Here is a 19,213-nt window from a genome sequence, read left to right as displayed (position 1 = left end):
TGGTGCAATCGTTAGATTTATTCCAAAAATGTCAAGTCAAGTTCATCATCAGAGGTCAACCCCGACAAGATCGATTATCAAACCAATATCAACACTTGGTCGGGGTTTATTGAAACCTGAAGATTGCAGTCCCTTGGCTTTTTTCCTTGCAAACAAATCTAGCCAAACTTCTTCATGCCGGGGCCATGAGAGATCCTTTTCTACTCTCCTCTTTATTGTAGGAGTGCATCTTTCTACCAGTACTCCTCTCCATGAGAGGTATTTGACTCGTGGCCTCAGAGCCAGTGAGCATTGTCGCTTTCCTGACCGCTTGATATCTTGTGTGATGGTTCGTTTGGGACCGGAAGATACGACGAGAATCATCCCGATGAGACTCGAGGTTGTGAAGCATTCAACGACACGGCTTAAAGTGACTATTTCAAAGTCTGAAGATTTCAAAGGACACAGTACTTTCTCCATAAGGTTACTTGCGAGTGGCTCTTTTGATATCAATTTGGACACTTTATCAAACTTAGCGAAGTTTGTGTCTCTATCTTTAGTTTGCTTTGTTCTTAAATTTTTCTAAAAAGATCGCACATCATACGTTTGATGTTGTTTGTATCCATGTAAACATTAAAGTATGAAAGAAAAATATGCAGTGTTACAAAAAAAAAAATAGGGTTGCAAAGAAAAAATAGAAAGAAAAAAATTAGGAAGAAAAAGACCAGAGGGGGGGGGGGGGGGGGGGGGGGGAGAAAAGAGGTAACTGAACAACTAAAGATCCTCTCGAGCTTTGCGATCTTACGTTACCAAAGCAAGTCTCTCGCTTCTTCTCTTAATTACAATTCTGCCACTTTCTTCTTCTCCATAAAGCCTCTTCCTTTTTCTCTCTCTCTCACACTACAAAGCTCGTTCTTCTTCTCTTGTTTCAGATCACTGTCCGAATTCAGACAATTTCTGGTGGGTTAATTGGGAGAATGTCGGAGAACGAGGCTGTCCCCGACGAGTTTCGCTGCAACCGCTCCGACGGGAAGCAATGGAGGTGCAAGAGACGAGCTTTGGAAGGGAAGAAGATGTGCGAGACTCACACCTCGCAGCTTACTCTGAAGCGAAGCAAGCAGAAGGCTGCCGCTGAGTCGACGAGATCAAGAAGAGGAGACGAAGCGTCGGAGATCGAGCGAGAGGGGCTGGGGAGATCGAAGAAGAAGAGGGAGAGAGCAGAGGCTGTTGATGAAGCGGTGAGGAAGATGAAGTTGAAGAGAGGGGATTTGCAGTTGGATTTGATAAGGATGGCGTTGAAGAGAGAAGCTGAGAAGAAGAAGAAGAAACCAAAGAAGAAGAAGATTAGTGTTAATAAACGGTTTGGTGATTTCGTTGGGGAGGAGTTAACGAAGGTTCTTCCTTATGGCATTATGGCTATCTCTCCACCTTCTCCGACTACAAGCAATGTGTCTTCTCCTTCTCCTTGTGATGTTAAAGTTGGTGAAGAACCTGTTTCCTTGACTAAGAGAAGGTTCAGGTCTAAGAACATTGAGCCTTTACCTTTTGGGAAGATGCAGGTAATGGAAAAAAAAAGCTTAAAGGTTTATACTTTGTGTGTACACTTTTAGTTTCTTAATTTGGGTTTTGTGTGGTTTCTGTAAAGGTGGTTCCTTTCAAGGGGAAGTTGGTTAAGGCCAAGAAGAGGTGCCATTGGTGTGGAACCAGAGGATTTGAGGATTTGATTAGCTGTCTGAGTTGTGGAAGAGAGTTCTTTTGTGTAGATTGTATTGAGAAAAGGTATCTTGTGTTATTATGTTTGCTCTCTTGCTTATCTTGTTTACAGAAAGCACTGGTCTCTATCATTAGAGTATATAATCAGCATCTGGATTAGTAGTTCCATCAGAGAATAGTTATAATAAGAAGTAATCCCACTAGATTCAATAAGTTTTGTGGACCTAGCAACATTTCACCTATGGTAAAATGTTAGGATCTAATGTTAGATACTCTTTCTAATTTGCTAGAAGCAGTCATCTTATTGAGTGTTGGCCTTTGGAATGAACTAGGAACAAGGGATCAAAAGAAGAAGTTGGGAAAAAATGCCCTGTATGCTGTGGAACATGTAGGTGCAAGGCTTGCTCAGCCACTATATCTGGAGTCACTGAATGTAAGGTCTGACTATCTGATAGTTCTTCAGCCTAAAGACTTTTACATGACTTTTTTTTGTTTCTTTCTTTAGATATTTTGTAACACAAAGTTGTTTACTTGTATACTACATGTTGCAGGATTCTCGGAAAGTAAGGAGTGATATTGACAGGGTTTTGCATCTACATTATGCTGTGTGCATGCTTCTTCCTGTATTAAAACAAATCAACGCTGAAGACAAAGTAGAGGTGAATCTAACTGAACCGCAGATCCATAGCTCTGACTTAACCTCTGATGAACAAGAGCTCTGGTACTCACTCTTTTCCCTTGTTCTCTTTACTGTTAAGTCATATTATGTAATCTGTTTGAGTTTTTTTTCTGACATATTCCTCTAATATATGTCCTAGTTGCAGTAGTCATGACTCTGCCGTTGTGGATTCGGAAAAGATGTGCACACGCAGCTCCTCTATTCTCAGGCTGAGTTCTGATCAAGACTGTAATCAAAGGAGCTTATCGAAAAAGGTTGGATTAGTCAAGTGCTCGAACGGTGTAGAATCTTGTAAGCAATCTCTAAAGAAAGCTCTGGTAGATTGGAAGCGTGAAGAGGTGAAAAGGTGCAGCAATAACCTTTCTTTGAGAAGTCTATTCTCTCTGGAGTTGACAAGCAAGTTAGAGATCAGTGCCGAAGAAATAGTCAGTTGCTATGAGTTGCCTGAAACTTTAGATAAACACTTGGGATGTCCGTTTTGTCTTGGAAAGGAAAAGCCATCCACTAGTTGTGAAAGCCGTTTGAAAGTAGCATCCAGGAGAAGAGGAGACGCATCTGATAACTTCTTATACTACCCCACAGTGATGGATTTTCAACAAAACAATCTCGAACACTTTCAGACGCACTGGAGCAAAGGGCAACCTGTTATAGTTCGTAGTGTGTTAAAGCGAGGTTCAAGCCTGAACTGGAATCCAATAGCCTTGTTTTGTAGCTATCTTAAAAAGAGCAATAGCAAAACCAGTAATACAACTGATTGCGCGGATTGGTTTGAGGTTAGTGACTTGTGTTCTCTTGATGGGTTTTTAATACCCTTTTGGTCTTTAACTTGTTATGTTTTTTATTCAATGGCAGGTAGACATTGGGGTGAAACAAGTTTTTTTGGGGTCTTTGAGAGGAGAGGCTGAGACTAATACTTGTCAAGAGAGGCTGAAGCTAGATGGATGGCTTTCGTCTTCTTTGTTTGAAGAACAGTTCCCAAATCATTTTGCTGAAATACTGAGAATTTTACCAATTCCTTATTACATGGATCCAAAGCGTGGTATACTAAATATAGTTGCTGGCTTACCTGATGTTATCCAAGCACCCAACCTAGGTCCATGCCTCAGTATATCTTACAGGAGTGGTGAAGAATATGCAAAGCCTGATTATGTGAAGAAGCTGGGTTTTGAAGCTTGTGACATGGTAAGTAAAACTGTAGTCAGCTACGTTTTCTTTGACTTTTGTATTTTTCTCAAGCTTTTGATTTGTTCTGCAGGTTGATATCTTGTTGCATGCCACTGAAACAGTAGTGTCAACAAAACAGATTTGCAGAATAAGAAAGCTAATGCAAAATATTGGGAAAGTAAGATCTAAAAACTCCGAAAAGGGGAAGGAGAGCAGAGTTGGTAAGGGAAAGAAACAAGATAGGATTAACGCTTCATATGCTCAGGGGGATTGGTCGGATGACTCTTCCAGTTCTGACTCAGAATCTTCACAACACCGTTTAGGCAGTAGTGAGTTTAAGGTAGAGGAAAGAGAAAGTTGCAATGACTCTTTTGAAGAAGAAGGAAGCCTTAGCAACTCCTGCGGTGCCAAATGGGATGTATTCCAGGTTCAAGATGTTTCTAAACTTCTTGAGTATATTAAGAACCACTGTCTGGAGCTAGTACCCATGGATTCCACCAAAACACAAGTGAGTTTTGGGTTTGATAGTTTAAACACTATTACAAGAAAACAATCATTGATCTGTTTCCATATTTATTATTGCAGGTGAGTCATCCATTACTTGAGCAGAGTTACTATCTTGATGAGTATCACAAAGCAAGGCTTAAGGAAGAGTTTGGTAAGTATCATTCTTCATTCTTTTGTTTATTAATCTTACCATTTCGTTATTATTTTAACGCTTATTCTGTTTCTTCAGACGTTGAACCGTGGAGTTTTGATCAATGTGTTGGAGAAGCAGTCATCGTCCCTGCTGGATGTCCATACCAAAATAGAAAGAACAAGGTATTTTTTTTAAGCACTCAACACGCTCTTACATTGTTTATAATCACAAAGTTATTACTATTATTGACATAACTCTGGAATATGTTTGCTAGTCTTGTGTGAATGCAGTCCTGAATTTTCTCTCACATGAGCACGTTGCTGAATCTATCAAACTAGTGGACGAGCTTAGTCAACTTCCTCAGAGCGTCAAAACGAAAGCAAACAAGATTGAGGTAAGTACCCAAGATTGAATATAGAAAAAGAGTGTTGTTTTATGTATATGTATTGCTGCTTCATCCAGGTGAAGAAAATGGCAATCTATAAAGTCAGCGAAGCCATAAAGGAGATCCGAGAGCTCACATCTGCAGACTCAACCGCTGCATCGAGGTTATAATTAGAACTAGAGGTACCATATCTTTGATTATTGACGATTGAGAACTACTACAGCATTCTTGGAGGAAAGATTCTAGCTGTTGAGTTATAGTTTCAAGGACTAGCAGAATGTAAAGAGATATATTGAAATAAACAAACAAAGAACAAAAGAGAAGCAATTGATTTGGCATTCAGATTGTTGTTAGGTGATGAATAATAAAGAATCATTGATGTTAAACTCGCAATTTACGTATGTTACAAAAGTTTACTCGTTTAGATTCATTTTTTCTTCTTCTAAGAACAATCTTACCTTGTGCCTCTTCATACATAATCGGTAGGACTTTGTCTGGGGGCTGCCTGAAACTTATATCCTAATTGAGTCAACATATCAGCAGCTCGATTCCCTTCTCTATAAACATGGCTCATAATAAAATTACCAGCAACTTGTAGTAAAGTATACACATTTGTCTTGAATAACCTTGATAAGATAAGTCGCTCAGCGAGTAAGATTCACGATGGTCTACGTAAATACTTTTTTTACTATAAACGTACGTTATTTGAATTCCTTGCTGGTTTTGAAAAGTATTCGAAGTGTCAATTTTTTTCTGAGTTCAAATTGGTACTTGAGAGGAAAGTATAGTGAGGAATAAATAAACACTTTTTATTTAAAATATAACGGTTTTCTTTCACACGGTTGGACCGAGTCGCTGGATAAAATGTTTCCAATCAGCAAGAGTTGGGTTCTTTCTACCGTCGGATTCTAAAATGGTTTGAAAAGACTGCGGCGATTCATCTTTGCAAATCTTGAGAAGTTAACTCATTCAGCGAGTTATGTATGTTTACCAATTACCGTTATTTGGAAGTTTAATTTCCTAGTTGGTTTCAATATTGTTGGCTCAAAACTGATATTTGTCAGTAATAAAACTTCCCAACTAAAATAGATGTAAGAAAATTCCTTGATTATTTCTTTAACAAACAAAACCCTTTAACTTTTAGTAACAATGCAGTACTTTCGCTTAATGGTTTTTATTCACATTTAACGGTTTTTAGTAACGAACTTCATATTTTTTTAGTTTATACGTTGAAAAAATAGTTGAAAGTTTTCTTACAATTCATTTTTGTTGAAAGTTTTAATACTAAAAATAAAATAAAAAGTATTCAAAGTTTCAGTTCTTTTTTGGGGGGTTGATATTGGCACATGCCAGGAAAAGAGTAAGCAATAACACTTCTTATTTAAATAATGTTTTCCCACACCGTTGACCTGATTTCGTAGCAGTACAGTCAGTTAATTTTTTTATTGTATCATCCATCATGCAGGGGACCCAATAACCTCACAAATACAGACCACTTGTGTCTGCTACCGAATTTTTTCGTTGTTTTTCATCAGCAAGTTGTGTTTTTTTTTGTTGCCTGTTTTCTACGATTAAGCGGTCAAATTTAAATCGTATAAAACAGGCAGGAAAAAAAAAAACAGGCAGCAAAAAAAAAACACAATGTTCTGTAGTCTTCATTTAAACTACATATAGAATATATTTAAAAAACTGGTTGATCCAAAAAAAAAAAGCTTCAATCTTCCAATGGAACATGTCAGAGTTATCGTCTTCTTTACTTGTGTCCTAACGTTTGTTCCATTTCACGCCTTAGCTCAGGTAGATACCTATCAGTTTAATCCAAGATACCGCTGTTCAAATCGAGCCAACTTCACGGCCAACAGCACTTTTGCCGGAAACCTCAACCGCCTCATCTCCTCTCTCTCCTCACTAACATCCCAACCTTACGGCTTCTACAACCTCTCCTCTGGATCTGGAGAAAGTGCTTACGCCATTGGTCTCTGTAGAAGAGAAGTCAAAAGAGATGCTTGTCTCAGCTGTATTCAGACAGCTGCCACAAACCTCACCGAGAATTGTCCCCGGTCAAAACAAGCTGTTATTTATTTCACGCACTGCATGTTTCGTTACTCGAACGGAACAATCTACGGAAGAAAAGAGACGAGCCCGACACAGGCTTTTGTTTCCGGTACACCTATATCAAACAACAGAGATGAGTTTGAGCGTCTGCAGAGAGTACTGTTGGATAGGCTCAAGGGGATGGCGGCTGCCGGTGGGCCGAATAGGAAATACGCTCAAGGGAACGGTACGGCGTCGCCGGGGTACGGGAGATTCTACGGAAGCGCGCAGTGTTCGCCGGATCTGTCTGAACAGGATTGTGATGACTGTCTGACTTTTGGGTTTCAGCGTATCCCAAGCTGTTGCGATGCTCAGACTGGGCTTAGATGGTTTTGTCCTAGCTGTAACTTCCGGTTTGAGACGTCGCGATTCTATGAGCTTGAAATCGACCTTGAGGCTGATCCGCCTGCTACTCAGCCTCCTGATGATAGACCAACACCAGCTGCAGAAACTGAGAGAACAGGTGTGTAGAAATGCTTGGATGTGTTCTGCTGCAGTTGTTTTTGTTCTATATGATTAAGACAATGAATGTTTGAATGCAGGAAAGGGCAAAGGTGGATCTAAGGTTGTTATTACTGCGTTAGTCGTTCCAATAGTTCTTGTTGCGTTATTTGCGGTTTTGCTATGCTTGGTCTTGAAGTGGAAGAAGAACAAGTCTGGAAATAAAGTCATAGGTAACAACAAATTGTCTTTTAAAAGTTAAAAAAAAAATCATGCTCCTGAGAACTTCTGTCTGAATATTTCAGTTCTTGGGAATTCGCATTTGTCGGGATCAATTGTCAACGATGAGTTCTTGAATACAGATTCTCTTGTAATTGACTTTGAAGATCTAAAGGCCGCAACAAATAATTTTTCTTCTGAAAACGAACTTGGACGTGGTGGGTTTGGTTCAGTTTATAAGGTATGTTTCTTCCTTAAACTTACTTTTGTTTGGTTATTTGAGAGGTTTATGAACTTTGGGATTATGCATGTCTCAGGGTGTGTCCTCTCATGGGCAAGAAATCGCGGTGAAAAGACTATCAGGAAATTCTGGACAAGGGGACATTGAATTCAAGAACGAAATCTTACTACTAGCAAAGCTTCAACATAGGAACTTGGTTAGGCTTTTAGGTTTCTGCATACATGGACAAGAAAGACTCCTTGTTTATGAGTTCATCAAGAATGCTAGTCTTGACCATTTCATCTTTGGTAAATTTTTTCTCTTCTTTTTTTTTTGCTCCATTATTTTTTTTTGCTCTGTGTTGATCTCTGCGCCGTTGCAGATCTCGAGAAGCGTCAACTTTTGGATTGGGGAGTGCGATACAAAATGATCAGAGGAGTTGTTAGAGGACTTCTTTATCTTCATGAAGACTCTCGCTTCCGGATCATTCATCGTGATCTTAAAGCTAGCAACATTCTTTTGGACCAAGAACTGATCCCGAAAATCGCAGATTTTGGATTAGCTAAACTCTTTGACACAGGCCGAAACACTACACATCGATTCACAAACAGAATTGCAGGAACTTAGTAAGTAAAATCATTCTTACTAAAAAGGAATAGAGCCAAGCATTTGCACTTTTAAATGATTTTTAAATATTTGACTAACAAAAGCTGGTTCTTCTCCACGGGTTTATTGTCACCAACATTGAATGAGACTCATGTTAGGCTGATCCCTAAGACATTAGGAGCGAAAAGAGTGGATGAATACCGACCTATAGCTTTGTGCAATGTGTACTATAAAGTCATCTCTAAGCTCCTATCCTTGCGCCTGAAACCCATACTTTGCTCCATAATCTCAGAGAACCAATCCGCTTTTATTCCTGGAAGGGCAATAACAGATAATGTTCTAATTACGCATGAGGTACTGCAATTTCTCAAGACTTCACAAGCTAAAAAACAATGTGCAATGGCAGTCAAGATGGATATGTCAAAGGCCTACGACAGAGTGGAATGGGAGTTCATAGCTCAAGTAATGAAACGCCTAGGTTTTCATGAAAAATGGATCAATTGGATCATGCAGTGTATCACATCGGTTTCCTACTCCTATCTGATAAATGATTCAGTCTATGGTCTGGTCAAACCTCACCGTGGAATCAGGCAAGGAGATCGATCTCGCCGTACTTGTTCATCCTATGCGGAGAGGTCCTCTCAGGCCTTTGCAGAAAAGCGGAGTTAGAAGGATCAATGCGGGGAGTTCGAGTTGCTAGAGGCTGCCCCCGAGTCAATCATCTACTTTTTGCTGACGATACAATGATTTTCTGCAACTCAACTTCAGAAAGCTTCCTAGCCTTACTATGGATACTGCGAGATTATGAAAGTGTATCAGGTCAAAAGGTTAATATTGCCAAATCTGCAATCAACTTCTCATCAAAAACACCCCCTGAGGTAAAACAAGCAGCAAAAGACTTATTGGGGATCCAAAAGGAGGGTGGGATGGGTAAATATCTAGGCCTACCAGAGCATTTCGGAAGAAAAAAGAAGGATTTATTTACCTCGATAGTTGATAGAATCCGACAGAGAGCTGTGAACTGGTCAACACGCTTCCTCTCGAGAGCAGGCAAGCTCACCATGCTCAAAGCGGTCCTTACAGCTATCCCAACCTATGCAATGTCTTGCTTCATACTACCCCAGAGCCTCTGCAACAGAATCCAATCATCATTAACGCGTTTCTGGTGGGACAAATCTCCTGACAAGAAGAACATGTGCTGGGTAGCATGGGGAAAACTTACACGACCAAAAAAGGCAGGAGGTCTTGGGTTGCGAGATATCCAACGGTTTAATCAAGCGTTACTTGCAAAAGTAGCTTGGAGAATATTAACATCACCACACTGCCTTCTAGCTAGAGTACTCACCGGGAAGTATTGCCATAAGAAAAGCTTCCTGGATGTACAGACCCCAGCAGTTTGCTCGCATGGATGGAGGAGCATTTTGCACGGTAGAGACCTACTCCAAGAACACCTAGGAAGAGCAATTGGCAATGGTCAGAACACTAGACTCTGGAAGGATCCGTGGATCTCACTCCAAGCCCCATTAAAGCCCTATGGACCAGTACAAGAGGCGGGACTGGACCTCAGAGTTTCTGATCTACTAACGGATGACCTTCAGTGGAACAAGGATAAGATCGATAAGTTCTTACCAGACTTTACAAAGCAGATCCAGTGTCTTAAGCCAAGCAAGGAAGGTGCAGAGGATATTTACGTGTGGCTCCCCCTTGAGTCTGGTGTCTACTCCACTAAGTCGGGTTACAACTCTAAAACCCAGCTCAATGCACACACACACCTGCAACAGAGAACCTCAAATCCTCCTCCCAACCTGGATTTCGACTGGCTGAAAGATGTGTGGTCAATCAAAACAGCGCCAAAACTTAAGCTTTTCTTATGGTCGATTATACAGGGAGCTTTACCTCTAGGAACAGAACTCCAACGTCGAGGTATGATCAATGCTGCTGCTTGCCCCCGCTGTAAGAAAGAGGAATCAGCTACCCATATATTCTTCCAGTGCCCCTTTGCCAAAGAAGTATGGCGCCACATTCCTCTCAACTCATCAGTTCACCTAGCTGATGCAGAGACTTTTGAATCCTATATGGGGCAATTCCGAAGCGCCCTCTGTCTCCCTCCTACAGGCATCAGATCACCAGTGCTCCCGTGGATCTGCTGGTCACTATGGACGGCAAGAAACAAGCTGATTTTCGATGATAAAACGGCTCAACCACTCGAAATAGCGACAAAAGGGCTTGCAGCTGCACTTGAATGGGACCTAGCTCAGAGCACCGATCAATTGAAGAGAAACCAAGTATTCCCCCAAGCTCCAAGCCGACGACAAATACCAGGAATCCAATCATACCCCTCTTGCTTCGTAGACGCAGCGTGGGATGCCTCCTCCAACCGAGCAGGTATCGCTTGGCATTTCACCAACGATCTAGGGACCAACTCTCCTCCAGGATCCCAGATCATAGACAATGTGGCTTCCCCCCTCATGGCGGAATCGCTGGCGCTCAGACAAGGAATCAAAGAAGCCCTAAGTCTAGGGAAGAAGTCAGTTTCGTTTCACTCCGATTGCGCAACGCTCATCAGAGCAATCTCAACCCAAAGTCAGATCAAGGAGATCTATGGTGTTCTTCAGGATATCAAGCATCTCTCAGCAAACTTTGATAGCATCCAATTTCTGCATATCTCCCGTTCCCAGAACAGAGAGGCAGACTATCTAGCTAAAGTGGCCCTTAAGGCCCATCCGTTCCCTTCTTGCTTTGTTATGGGCTAGACTTTGGGTCTAAACCTTCTTTTGTTTCAGTTTTTAAGTTCTAATATAATCAGTTGTTCAAAAAGACTAACAAAAGCTGGTTTGGTTGGATAATAAATAGCATATAATACTTTGGTAAAAACTCTACCAAACAAGGTATAAATGGTTTGTTTCATTTCATTTTGTAGCGGGTATATGGCTCCGGAATACGCCTTCTATGGACAGTTCTCAGTCAAAACAGACGTTTTCAGCTTCGGTGTTTTAGTCATTGAGATCATTACAGGTAAGAGAAGCAACAATGGTGGATCTAACGATGATGAAGATTCGGAAAATCTTCTTACGTGGGTAAGTATTCAAAACCAAACCGGTATGACCTAGTTTTTAGTATTTTGTTCCTCTTATGACATGAATCTTTTTATTTATTTTCTTTTCAGGTATGGAGAAGTTGGAGAGAAGACATTATCAAAAGTGTGATCGACCCGAGTTTAAGCACGGGATCAACAAACGAGATCTTGAGGTGCATACACATTGGTCTGCTATGTGTTCAAGAGAGTCCAGCGACTAGACCAACAATGGCTTCGGTTGCTCTAATGCTCAACAGCGATTCGTTTACTCTCCCGACACCTACATGGCCTGCGTTTGTATCAGAGAGTGTGATGCCTCAGAATGTTTCTTCTTCTTCGACTGAAGAGTTACAAATGTCGTCGAATGATGTCACTATTTCTGAGTTATGTCCTCGTTAGAGAGACGACGCAATCTGTAAATGTTTTTGATTATTCTCTTTAAACCTTTTAATGGGGGAAAGTTAGCTTATTCATAGGTTTTTTCATTCAGCTTTGATTGATAAATTAAGAAAACCACAAGTTATTTGGTTTGAGGCGGTTGGAGGTTCGAACTCTTCCTTAGTGAGAAGACTAATGTACAAAAATATATAAGAGGATTTGATTAGTAATATGGTTTGAGGCGGTTGGAGGTTCAACCTCTTCCTTAGAATTACCATGTAGCATGGGTTGATAGAATGGCCGACTGATTAAATGAATGGTTGAAAGTTCAAATGAGGGAGAAAACGGACTGGTTTACGAACCCTCTAAAGAACATATGACGTTTACAAATTACAACTCCATATATGTTTATAATGTTTTTCAAAATAATTTTCAATTATAGAAAACTGTTGTATGTATTATTGATATTTCCTCTAGTTCGACGATTTTAAGCTTAATTTGAACGAAAAAGTACAACGATTTTCCAACAGACTTTAAATGTATCGAAGGGTGCACTTGCGGAACACCATATGTTATGTTGGCAGCGTGAGAAATTAATCACATGTAGATATAATAGTAGTTGACGAATGACACAAGTTTGTGGAATGTTTAATCGATATGGGATGAAAAAGTCATGGAGTGTGGAACATACATTTTGCTTGTCTGCTAGGTTCGTAATAATCGTTTAAAATTGGTACGTGAAAAAGTATAGATATACTTATAAATGTACAAGAGGAAGGGGAAACGAAAAGAAAGAAAAAAAGTGAGGAGAGATGAAAGGATTTAGAAACACCGTAACCTTCTTGTTTGCTGCGGTTTGTGCCAATTAAGGCTATAAGAGAGAAGCTTCAGTGCCTTAGAAAGGTCGACAGACCATTCCTCTCAGTAATTGTCCATCCCAATCCTGCAACAGATGAGGATTCTTTCCAAGCAGCAACAGATGAGGATTCTCTCAAGTCCCACTCGGTGTGGTTCTTAGGAACGAACCCTCTAACTGTTACAGTTAGGTGACGTTCCTATGAACCAGATAGAGTGGGACTTGAGAGATGGGTGGGTGTGTTAGGAGGACGCGGCTTAGCTCTTGCGGAGATGGTTTTTTGAAGCTATAGAAGATGAAGTTGCCGGATACTAAGATGGCTATTGTGGATCGGAGAACTGACGTGAGAAATGTGAAGAGAGGTGACTTAGCGATCGTAACTGTACGGCGTTTGCGATTGCGCGGATGTTCGAAATGATGGTATCAGTTTTGTTATATTATTGATGTGATTTCAGTTAGAGTCCACACAGAATAATATTGCAATTTTCTATTATTTGTTTTTTTTTGTTTTACATACATAAAAAGGAAAAAAACAAACAAAAATAAAACAACATTTTAATACAAATTTGAGGGATCTTATTTTTGAGAGGTTCAAACCCGAGTCCTTACAGACAAAGGAATGGTAACGTTTCGTGTACCATCAGTCCACGTGAAGCTACCAAATAAGTAAACCGGCAAGTTATTCTTATGACTCGTCGTGACCCTAACTTTGAACCCAAGTATCTTCGTGCTCGCGTTGAACACCAGAGTCTCCGGCTCAACAGCAATCTTGACACCTCTCGGAGGCTCGATCACGGCTCTATAAACCGAATCCACAGGTCCAACGTTGGTCACCGTTCTGGAGACGGTCACTTCATCTTTAACCTCAGGAATAGTGATGGCTGGATAGTTAAAGTCGAGAATAGAAGGTAAGGGAGACGGGCATTTAGCATCTTTCCCGGTGAGTAAAGCGATTGATGTGTCGTTGTAGCCAGAGGCGCAGAAAAAGTGGATGTAATCGTCGAGGTTCAGGTCGTAAACTAGTCCAGGATCTCCGGCTCTCTGCGGGTTCACTAGTCCAGCACCGTAGTCAAAAGGATCTGCCAGCTTCCTTGGCATTGATTCCGAATAGATTGGACCTCCATATGGATCAGTCTTCCACGCTACAAGAACAACAACAAAAGAATTAGTCTGGATGTACGTACCCCTCGGGGAATCTCCTAGTCATTCAAAAAAAAAAGAAAAAGGGGTTTGATTTAAAGAACCTGTAGTCATGATAGCGGATTTTAAAGCGGCAGGAGACCAGTCAGGGTGTAGAGATTTGAGTAGTATGAGGATTCCGGCAATAGCAGGAGCGGAATAGGATGTTCCCATATTTATGGCGAATCCTGTGAAATAACCGTTTGTAATGTCAGCTGATAAAACCAACGCACCGGGGGCTACGATATCAGGCTGCATCATTTAGAATCCGTACGTCATTAATTAACACAAAAATCCTTGGAAAAACCACAATCAAAGACTAGGAAAGAAAAAAGAAGAAAAACCTTGAGAATAGCTGGAGCGCTTGGATTAGGCCCTCTACCAGAGAATGCTGCTACTGTAGTTTGTTTTGGACGTCCCACGAACGTTTTACCTCCACTTATTCTAACCGTTGGCGAACTGGAGAGAAAGAAAAGAGTAAGTAAGTAAAAATGATGAGTACGTCTTTTATAACATACTATAAAAAGTAAAAAGTAAAACTAACCTTGTGGAGCGGATGTATTGTAGAATCTTATTTCCGACTTCAAAGTTTGTGGCGACGCCTGGCTTCTCGAAAAAGAACTCAGTGAAATAATCCGAACCTCGTGCAATGATCGCACCAGCGCCACCGAGGGTGTTCACAGCAAACAAACTCTCCGCATCATCTTTCATAAACGTTAGGGAAATTTTTCCCTTTCGATCAGAAGTGTCGGTCTGCCAGTCTTCTACGTAAATTAATTCACCAGATACTTCGGGACCCGTATACAAAGCTTGACACTGATACAGAGAAGTAGTAAGTTTTCCAAGAGCACAAAAAAAAAATAATAATAATTAAAGAGAGATAGACCATTAATTTACATACAGGTATGGTAAGGTTATTGCCAAGAGTCACGTCTACATAAAAGTTACGGTCAAGGGTACTTGCACCAACAGTGAACATCCAGGGAGCTACATTACTCACAGTGTAAGCACCTGGGCCGGCATTAGCACCAGCCATAACAACAGGTATTCCCTTCATCACCGCGTGGAACGAACCAAGCTCAGTATCTTCCCCAACTGTGGTATATGTATGGTAAGGAGGTCCATCTGGGCCGATTGAAATCGATATTACATCAACGCCATCATTGATGGCATCATCGATTGCCATGGTACAATCTGAAACGCCAGTACCCATTTCATCTGAATCGAAGAGAACCTTGTAGGCAGCTATACGTGCCTTTGGAGCAGCGCCTCTCATGAGTCCAGGTGCAAGACCTTCATATGACGCGTCAGGAACGAATCCGCCGGCTGCAATTGAAGCGCATTCTGTTCCGTGTGATATCAAACCTCTAGGGGACAGATAGTCCTCAGGGCTGATAGTTTTCCCAGTTTTCTCAGTAAAGCGATTTGTGTAGTACCGTGCTCCTACTATCTTCTTGTTGCAATGCTTTGCTGGGTCAAATCCCCTTCCGCCTACACACTTCCCCTTCCAATGCTTAGGTATCGGTCCAAGCCCTTCGTCGCTAAAACCCGCCGACTCCGGCCATATTCCTGAGTCGATAATACCAACCACAAGTTCACTTCCCATGTTGCTGTCATGGAGAATTCCACTGGGCTGATTCGGCGAAAGCCCCAAGTAGTCGTAAGTCCTAGTGGACTGCAACGTAAGCTTTCGGTTTGATGCCACACTGAAAACATCTGGACGCTCTGGAAAGAGAAAGCAAAAAAACCAAGAAAATGTGAGTGCAACTCTTTCTTCACAAGAGCTCTTAGCGGGGAGATTGCCATAAACATTTACTAAAAGTTCTAATAGAAAGTCTTTTACACAATTTGGGGCATATGTCTATTTATATAACCTTCAAAAAATTTAGGGACCGAAACCAATGTTTTACTAGGCTTTGTTTAGATCCGACCTTAGAATTCATAACTAAGTTGTCTTGTGTCATAAAAATCACAGCGACAAACCTTTAAGTTTCTTAGCTTGTGACGATGTAAGGCTGGCAGCAAACCCTGAAAACCCATGGCGATAGTTGTAGACGATGGACTCTTTAGCAGCTTCCGAGCTTCATATAAGCAAAACCAAACAATAAAACGATCAGCTCCAAAAACCACGAGACATTTTTAGTCATCATCATCATGATCAAGAACCCGGTTTAATTATATCATATACCTATTAAAAACTGATTCCAACATCTTGTGGTGCGATGCTAAGATCATCTCAGGATCATCGTGTTGCTTCGCGCCTAAATGCACTACATAAACCTACCACAATCCCCCAAAAAAGAACATTTCATCAGCCAGAATTTAACAAAAACATAACATAGCCCAGAAACCATTTTACAAACCTGTGGCTCCTCAGTGGTGCATTCTTGAGCAAATACGCAATCTAAAAGGAACAAGAATCCAATGATGAGAAATGCTCTCGAACTTCCCTTCACAAACCCCATCTTCTTGGGTTTTGGGAAGAGCTGCTTTTCTCGTATTGGGATATTTTTTTATTTAATCTGCATTGATGCTTATATAGTCTTCGAAAAGACAATTACAAAACAACAAACAGACATAAATAGCTACAATCCACCAAAAATAAACGAACAAACTACAAAACCAATGTGGGTAAACGTCCAAATCAACAGACATCTATTTTTCTACGTACACAGTTTTAACAGTTTTATATTTCTTTTCCTTATTTGGCTGATTCGTTACTCAAAACAACTCTCTCCAACAAATCTGATCTCTCTCATCTCTGTTATTGTATATGTTCACAACCAAAATGGAATGACCAAAATAGATAATCTAATTTAAACATGCAGAGATTAAGGAATAAGATTATACTGATACGACAAAAAAAAAACAATTAGTGTGTCTATTATGGACTTCGGTGCTTCTTCCATTTCGTTGATTAATGTATATATATATATATATATGTATATTAATATTTTTTTTTATTTAACTTATGAGTCTCGGTGCTTGAGATTGAAGAATCTATCGGGTCCAACGACAAACGAAATTGTTACAAGGTGCGAAATTATGCCGTTAAACCAATTATTTATTGAGTCAATCTAAATTAAAAATTAAGAATAAGGTTAGGTGTTAATGCTATATTAGGCTATAATCTCTCGAAAGCTAGCTAGGGCTTTCCTTGCGCATAGTGTATCATTTCATTTGCCACAACGAGAAGCCCACGTGTATATATAGTTGACCAAATCTCATTAGTTGATTAACGTTTTTGACAAATTAATTAACTGATTATTTATATAGACATGATACATGTATGGTCTAGCGGTCCGTATGGTTCCATAATATTGTATGAAAAAAAAATCGCAATTAACAATTTGATCTGAATATTTGAAAATATATACTAAATGTTTAGTTTTTATTATTTTGGTTGTCGATATAATTTACATTTTGCAATACATTGATTTAGTGGTGTTTAGCGAGCCACACATATACATTGTTTATATATCAAATAAAATTTGAAAGATGATAAATTAATAAAATATATTGTTCTCATATAGATTCATTTATTTTGTTCATCATTCAAAGGTTTTTTTGATTCATATAAACAAAAGCAACCCTAAACACTTGAAAGGAGCAGTCACCAGACAATGAACAAAAGGTCCATTAATTTGTCCATATACAGAAAACAATAAAATTTAAACTATGATTTGTGGTCTGATGGTAATTAACTTGAAGACAAAAGTCCAATACAGTGAGGCTACTAGGTTTCGAGTCCCGATCACTAAAAAAATTAACATTTCGGTATTGCTAAAAACATAAAACTGACACGTGGAAAAACATAACTAGTATGAACTATTTCTATGAGATCAAGATACCCGTGTATAACTAAAAGAAAATGTTTAACTTTAGTTTAAAAATCAGACTATGCACTGATCAAAAGCTTGAAAATATTTGCCTGAAGGAAGCATCTTATATGACTATCGAAATCCCAAGGCAAGATCCCAAAGCAACATTATAAGAAAATCAAACTGCTTTTTCTTGAAAATAATATTTTATGTTTCTAAATAATAAATGTTCTGAAAATATGTTAAAAAAATTATTTTATGTTTTCTGTGCATTTTATTAATTACTAATAATAAATTATAAACTTAAGAAAAAACTTAATTGTGTGTATTAATTTATAACAAGTTGATGTCCCGCACCTTGTGCGGATTAATATATTTAAAAATTTTTAATTCTAACTTTAATTTTTATAAAATAATAATAATTCAATTAGATAAAAAATTATATTATTATAAAATATAAAATTTTAATATTCATATTGGTAATCAATGTATTAAATTTTACTATTTTCATATTTTTATTTATAAGATGTAGATTTTAGATCAAAATCTTTTTTATAGTAATAATTAAATTACGAAATTTGTATTGAAATTAACATATAATGTATTTTGACTGAAAAGAAATCATGTGGTACTGAAAGGATGATAAAAATCAAAAATATAAAACATTAACAAATTAAAGATAGTTTAGAAGTGTTCAATCTGGTAAAACCGAACTATTTAAAAGCAAACCAAACCAAAATAGATAAAATAGTTTGGATTTGGTACTACGTACTGAATAAACCAAATGGACGTTATTTTAAGAAAGTGCAATATATGAATATGGTTCAATATATTAAGCAATCAAACCGAATAAACCAATGAAACCGATTAATTATGATATATTAGTATACTTATATATAATTTTTTTAATCATCTGTATTTGATCAATAATTCCAATAAAAATTAGAGAAACTGGTTATAATATTAGTCATAAAAATTATAAAATTAATATAAGATAAAAGTAATGATGATATTATCGCTAGATATTGTTAATATCTATTTATTAGTTAAATGTTTTAAATATCATAATAATTATATATTAAATATACATTTAAAAAAATAATTGTATTTATATTGTTTGAATAGTTTAATGTTTATTAATTATATTAAATATCATGCTAAATATATAGATATCAACATAAAAATTTAAATAATATTAATTAAACTAATGATGTATCCTATAATTATGGAAAAGATGACAAGTAAACAAATTAACTAAAATCTCGAAGAAGATGACAAATCAGCAGAATATCCTAAAATTATGGAAAAGATGACAAACAAACAAATTAACCAAAATTATAGAAAAGATGACAAATCAGCAAATTCACTTCTCAAATAATAGTATAGAGGATCTAAAGTTATAAGAAATACTCAATCAAAAAGTATTTATAATTAAAATTCGATATACTTTTTGATATATATGAAAACACTAAAACATAGTAGCGGTAAGTGGGTTAAATTCGTCCTGTTTGACCCTTCCTACTGCGAATTAATGATTTTTATTCAAAAATCGGATACAAAATCTACAGAAAATAGTATACTTTCATATATTCTGTTGAAATTTGCGAGCAACTATCGGATGTTTAGTATATACTTCTTCTTTTAAAAATTAATTGTCGTTCTAGAGTTTTTCACATGATAAATTAAGAAACTAAATATAACTGTATAAAATTTATTCTTTAACTTAGTTTAATTAAAAAAAAATTTAAAAATAAATTGTATTG

General features: G+C 38.3%; 2 protein-coding genes across 4 annotated transcripts; one reads left to right on the top strand and one right to left on the bottom strand.

Annotated features, from left to right (window-relative positions):
* Positions 1-715: 715 nt before the first annotated feature.
* Positions 716-4,988, top strand: LOC106420969 (lysine-specific demethylase JMJ25). 3 transcript variants are annotated; one of them, XM_013861804.3, is made up of 11 exons: positions 716-1,538; positions 1,625-1,758; positions 2,025-2,130; positions 2,244-2,413; positions 2,517-3,144; positions 3,224-3,553; positions 3,627-4,043; positions 4,121-4,193; positions 4,272-4,357; positions 4,450-4,569; positions 4,638-4,988. In XM_013861804.3, exons 1-11 carry the CDS (start codon positions 957-959, stop codon positions 4,728-4,730), a joined length of 2,739 nt encoding a protein of 912 aa, XP_013717258.2. In that variant the 5' UTR covers positions 716-956; the 3' UTR covers positions 4,731-4,988. The 3 variants fall into 3 exon arrangements, with proteins under 3 accessions (XP_013717258.2, XP_013717259.2, XP_013717256.2); XM_013861805.3 differs by having other exon boundaries at positions 734-1,538; positions 2,520-3,144; XM_013861802.3 differs by having other exon boundaries at positions 734-1,538; positions 2,511-3,144.
* Positions 4,989-12,865: 7,877 nt separating this feature from the next.
* LOC106420871 (subtilisin-like protease SBT3.12) lies at positions 12,866-16,151 on the bottom strand. Its single transcript, XM_013861723.3, has 8 exons — positions 15,993-16,151; positions 15,818-15,909; positions 15,613-15,710; positions 14,531-15,354; positions 14,174-14,445; positions 13,974-14,088; positions 13,695-13,881; positions 12,866-13,592 (listed from the first exon to the last, which is right to left on the bottom strand). Exons 1-8 carry the CDS (start codon positions 16,092-16,094, stop codon positions 13,042-13,044), a joined length of 2,241 nt encoding a protein of 746 aa, XP_013717177.2. The 5' UTR covers positions 16,095-16,151; the 3' UTR covers positions 12,866-13,041.
* Between the last annotated feature and the right edge of the window lie 3,062 nt (positions 16,152-19,213).

Source organism: Brassica napus, chromosome A3, assembly GCF_020379485.1.
Source record: "Brassica napus cultivar Da-Ae chromosome A3, Da-Ae, whole genome shotgun sequence".
In the NCBI taxonomy this organism is placed as follows: domain Eukaryota; kingdom Viridiplantae; phylum Streptophyta; class Magnoliopsida; order Brassicales; family Brassicaceae; genus Brassica; species Brassica napus.
The sequence above is the reverse complement of the archived record's forward strand: the minus strand, read 5'-3'. Positions and strand labels throughout refer to the sequence as shown.

Coding starts and splice junctions, on each gene's coding strand:
- LOC106420969 (XM_013861802.3), top strand. CDS start 957: ATGTCGGAGAACGAGGCTGTCCCCGACGAGTTTCGCTGCAACCGCTCC. Junction 4,358..4,449: donor ACCAAAATAGAAAGAACAAG/GTATTTTTTTTA, acceptor TATGTTTGCTAG/TCTTGTGTGAATGCAGTCCT. Junction 4,570..4,637: donor CGAAAGCAAACAAGATTGAG/GTAAGTACCCAA, acceptor TGCTTCATCCAG/GTGAAGAAAATGGCAATCTA.
- LOC106420871 (XM_013861723.3), bottom strand. CDS start 16,094: ATGGGGTTTGTGAAGGGAAGTTCGAGAGCATTTCTCATCATTGGATTC. Junction 15,910..15,992: donor GCACCACTGAGGAGCCACAG/GTTTGTAAAATG, acceptor GGATTGTGGTAG/GTTTATGTAGTGCATTTAGG. Junction 13,593..13,694: donor ATCCGCTATCATGACTACAG/GTTCTTTAAATC, acceptor TTGTTCTTGTAG/CGTGGAAGACTGATCCATAT.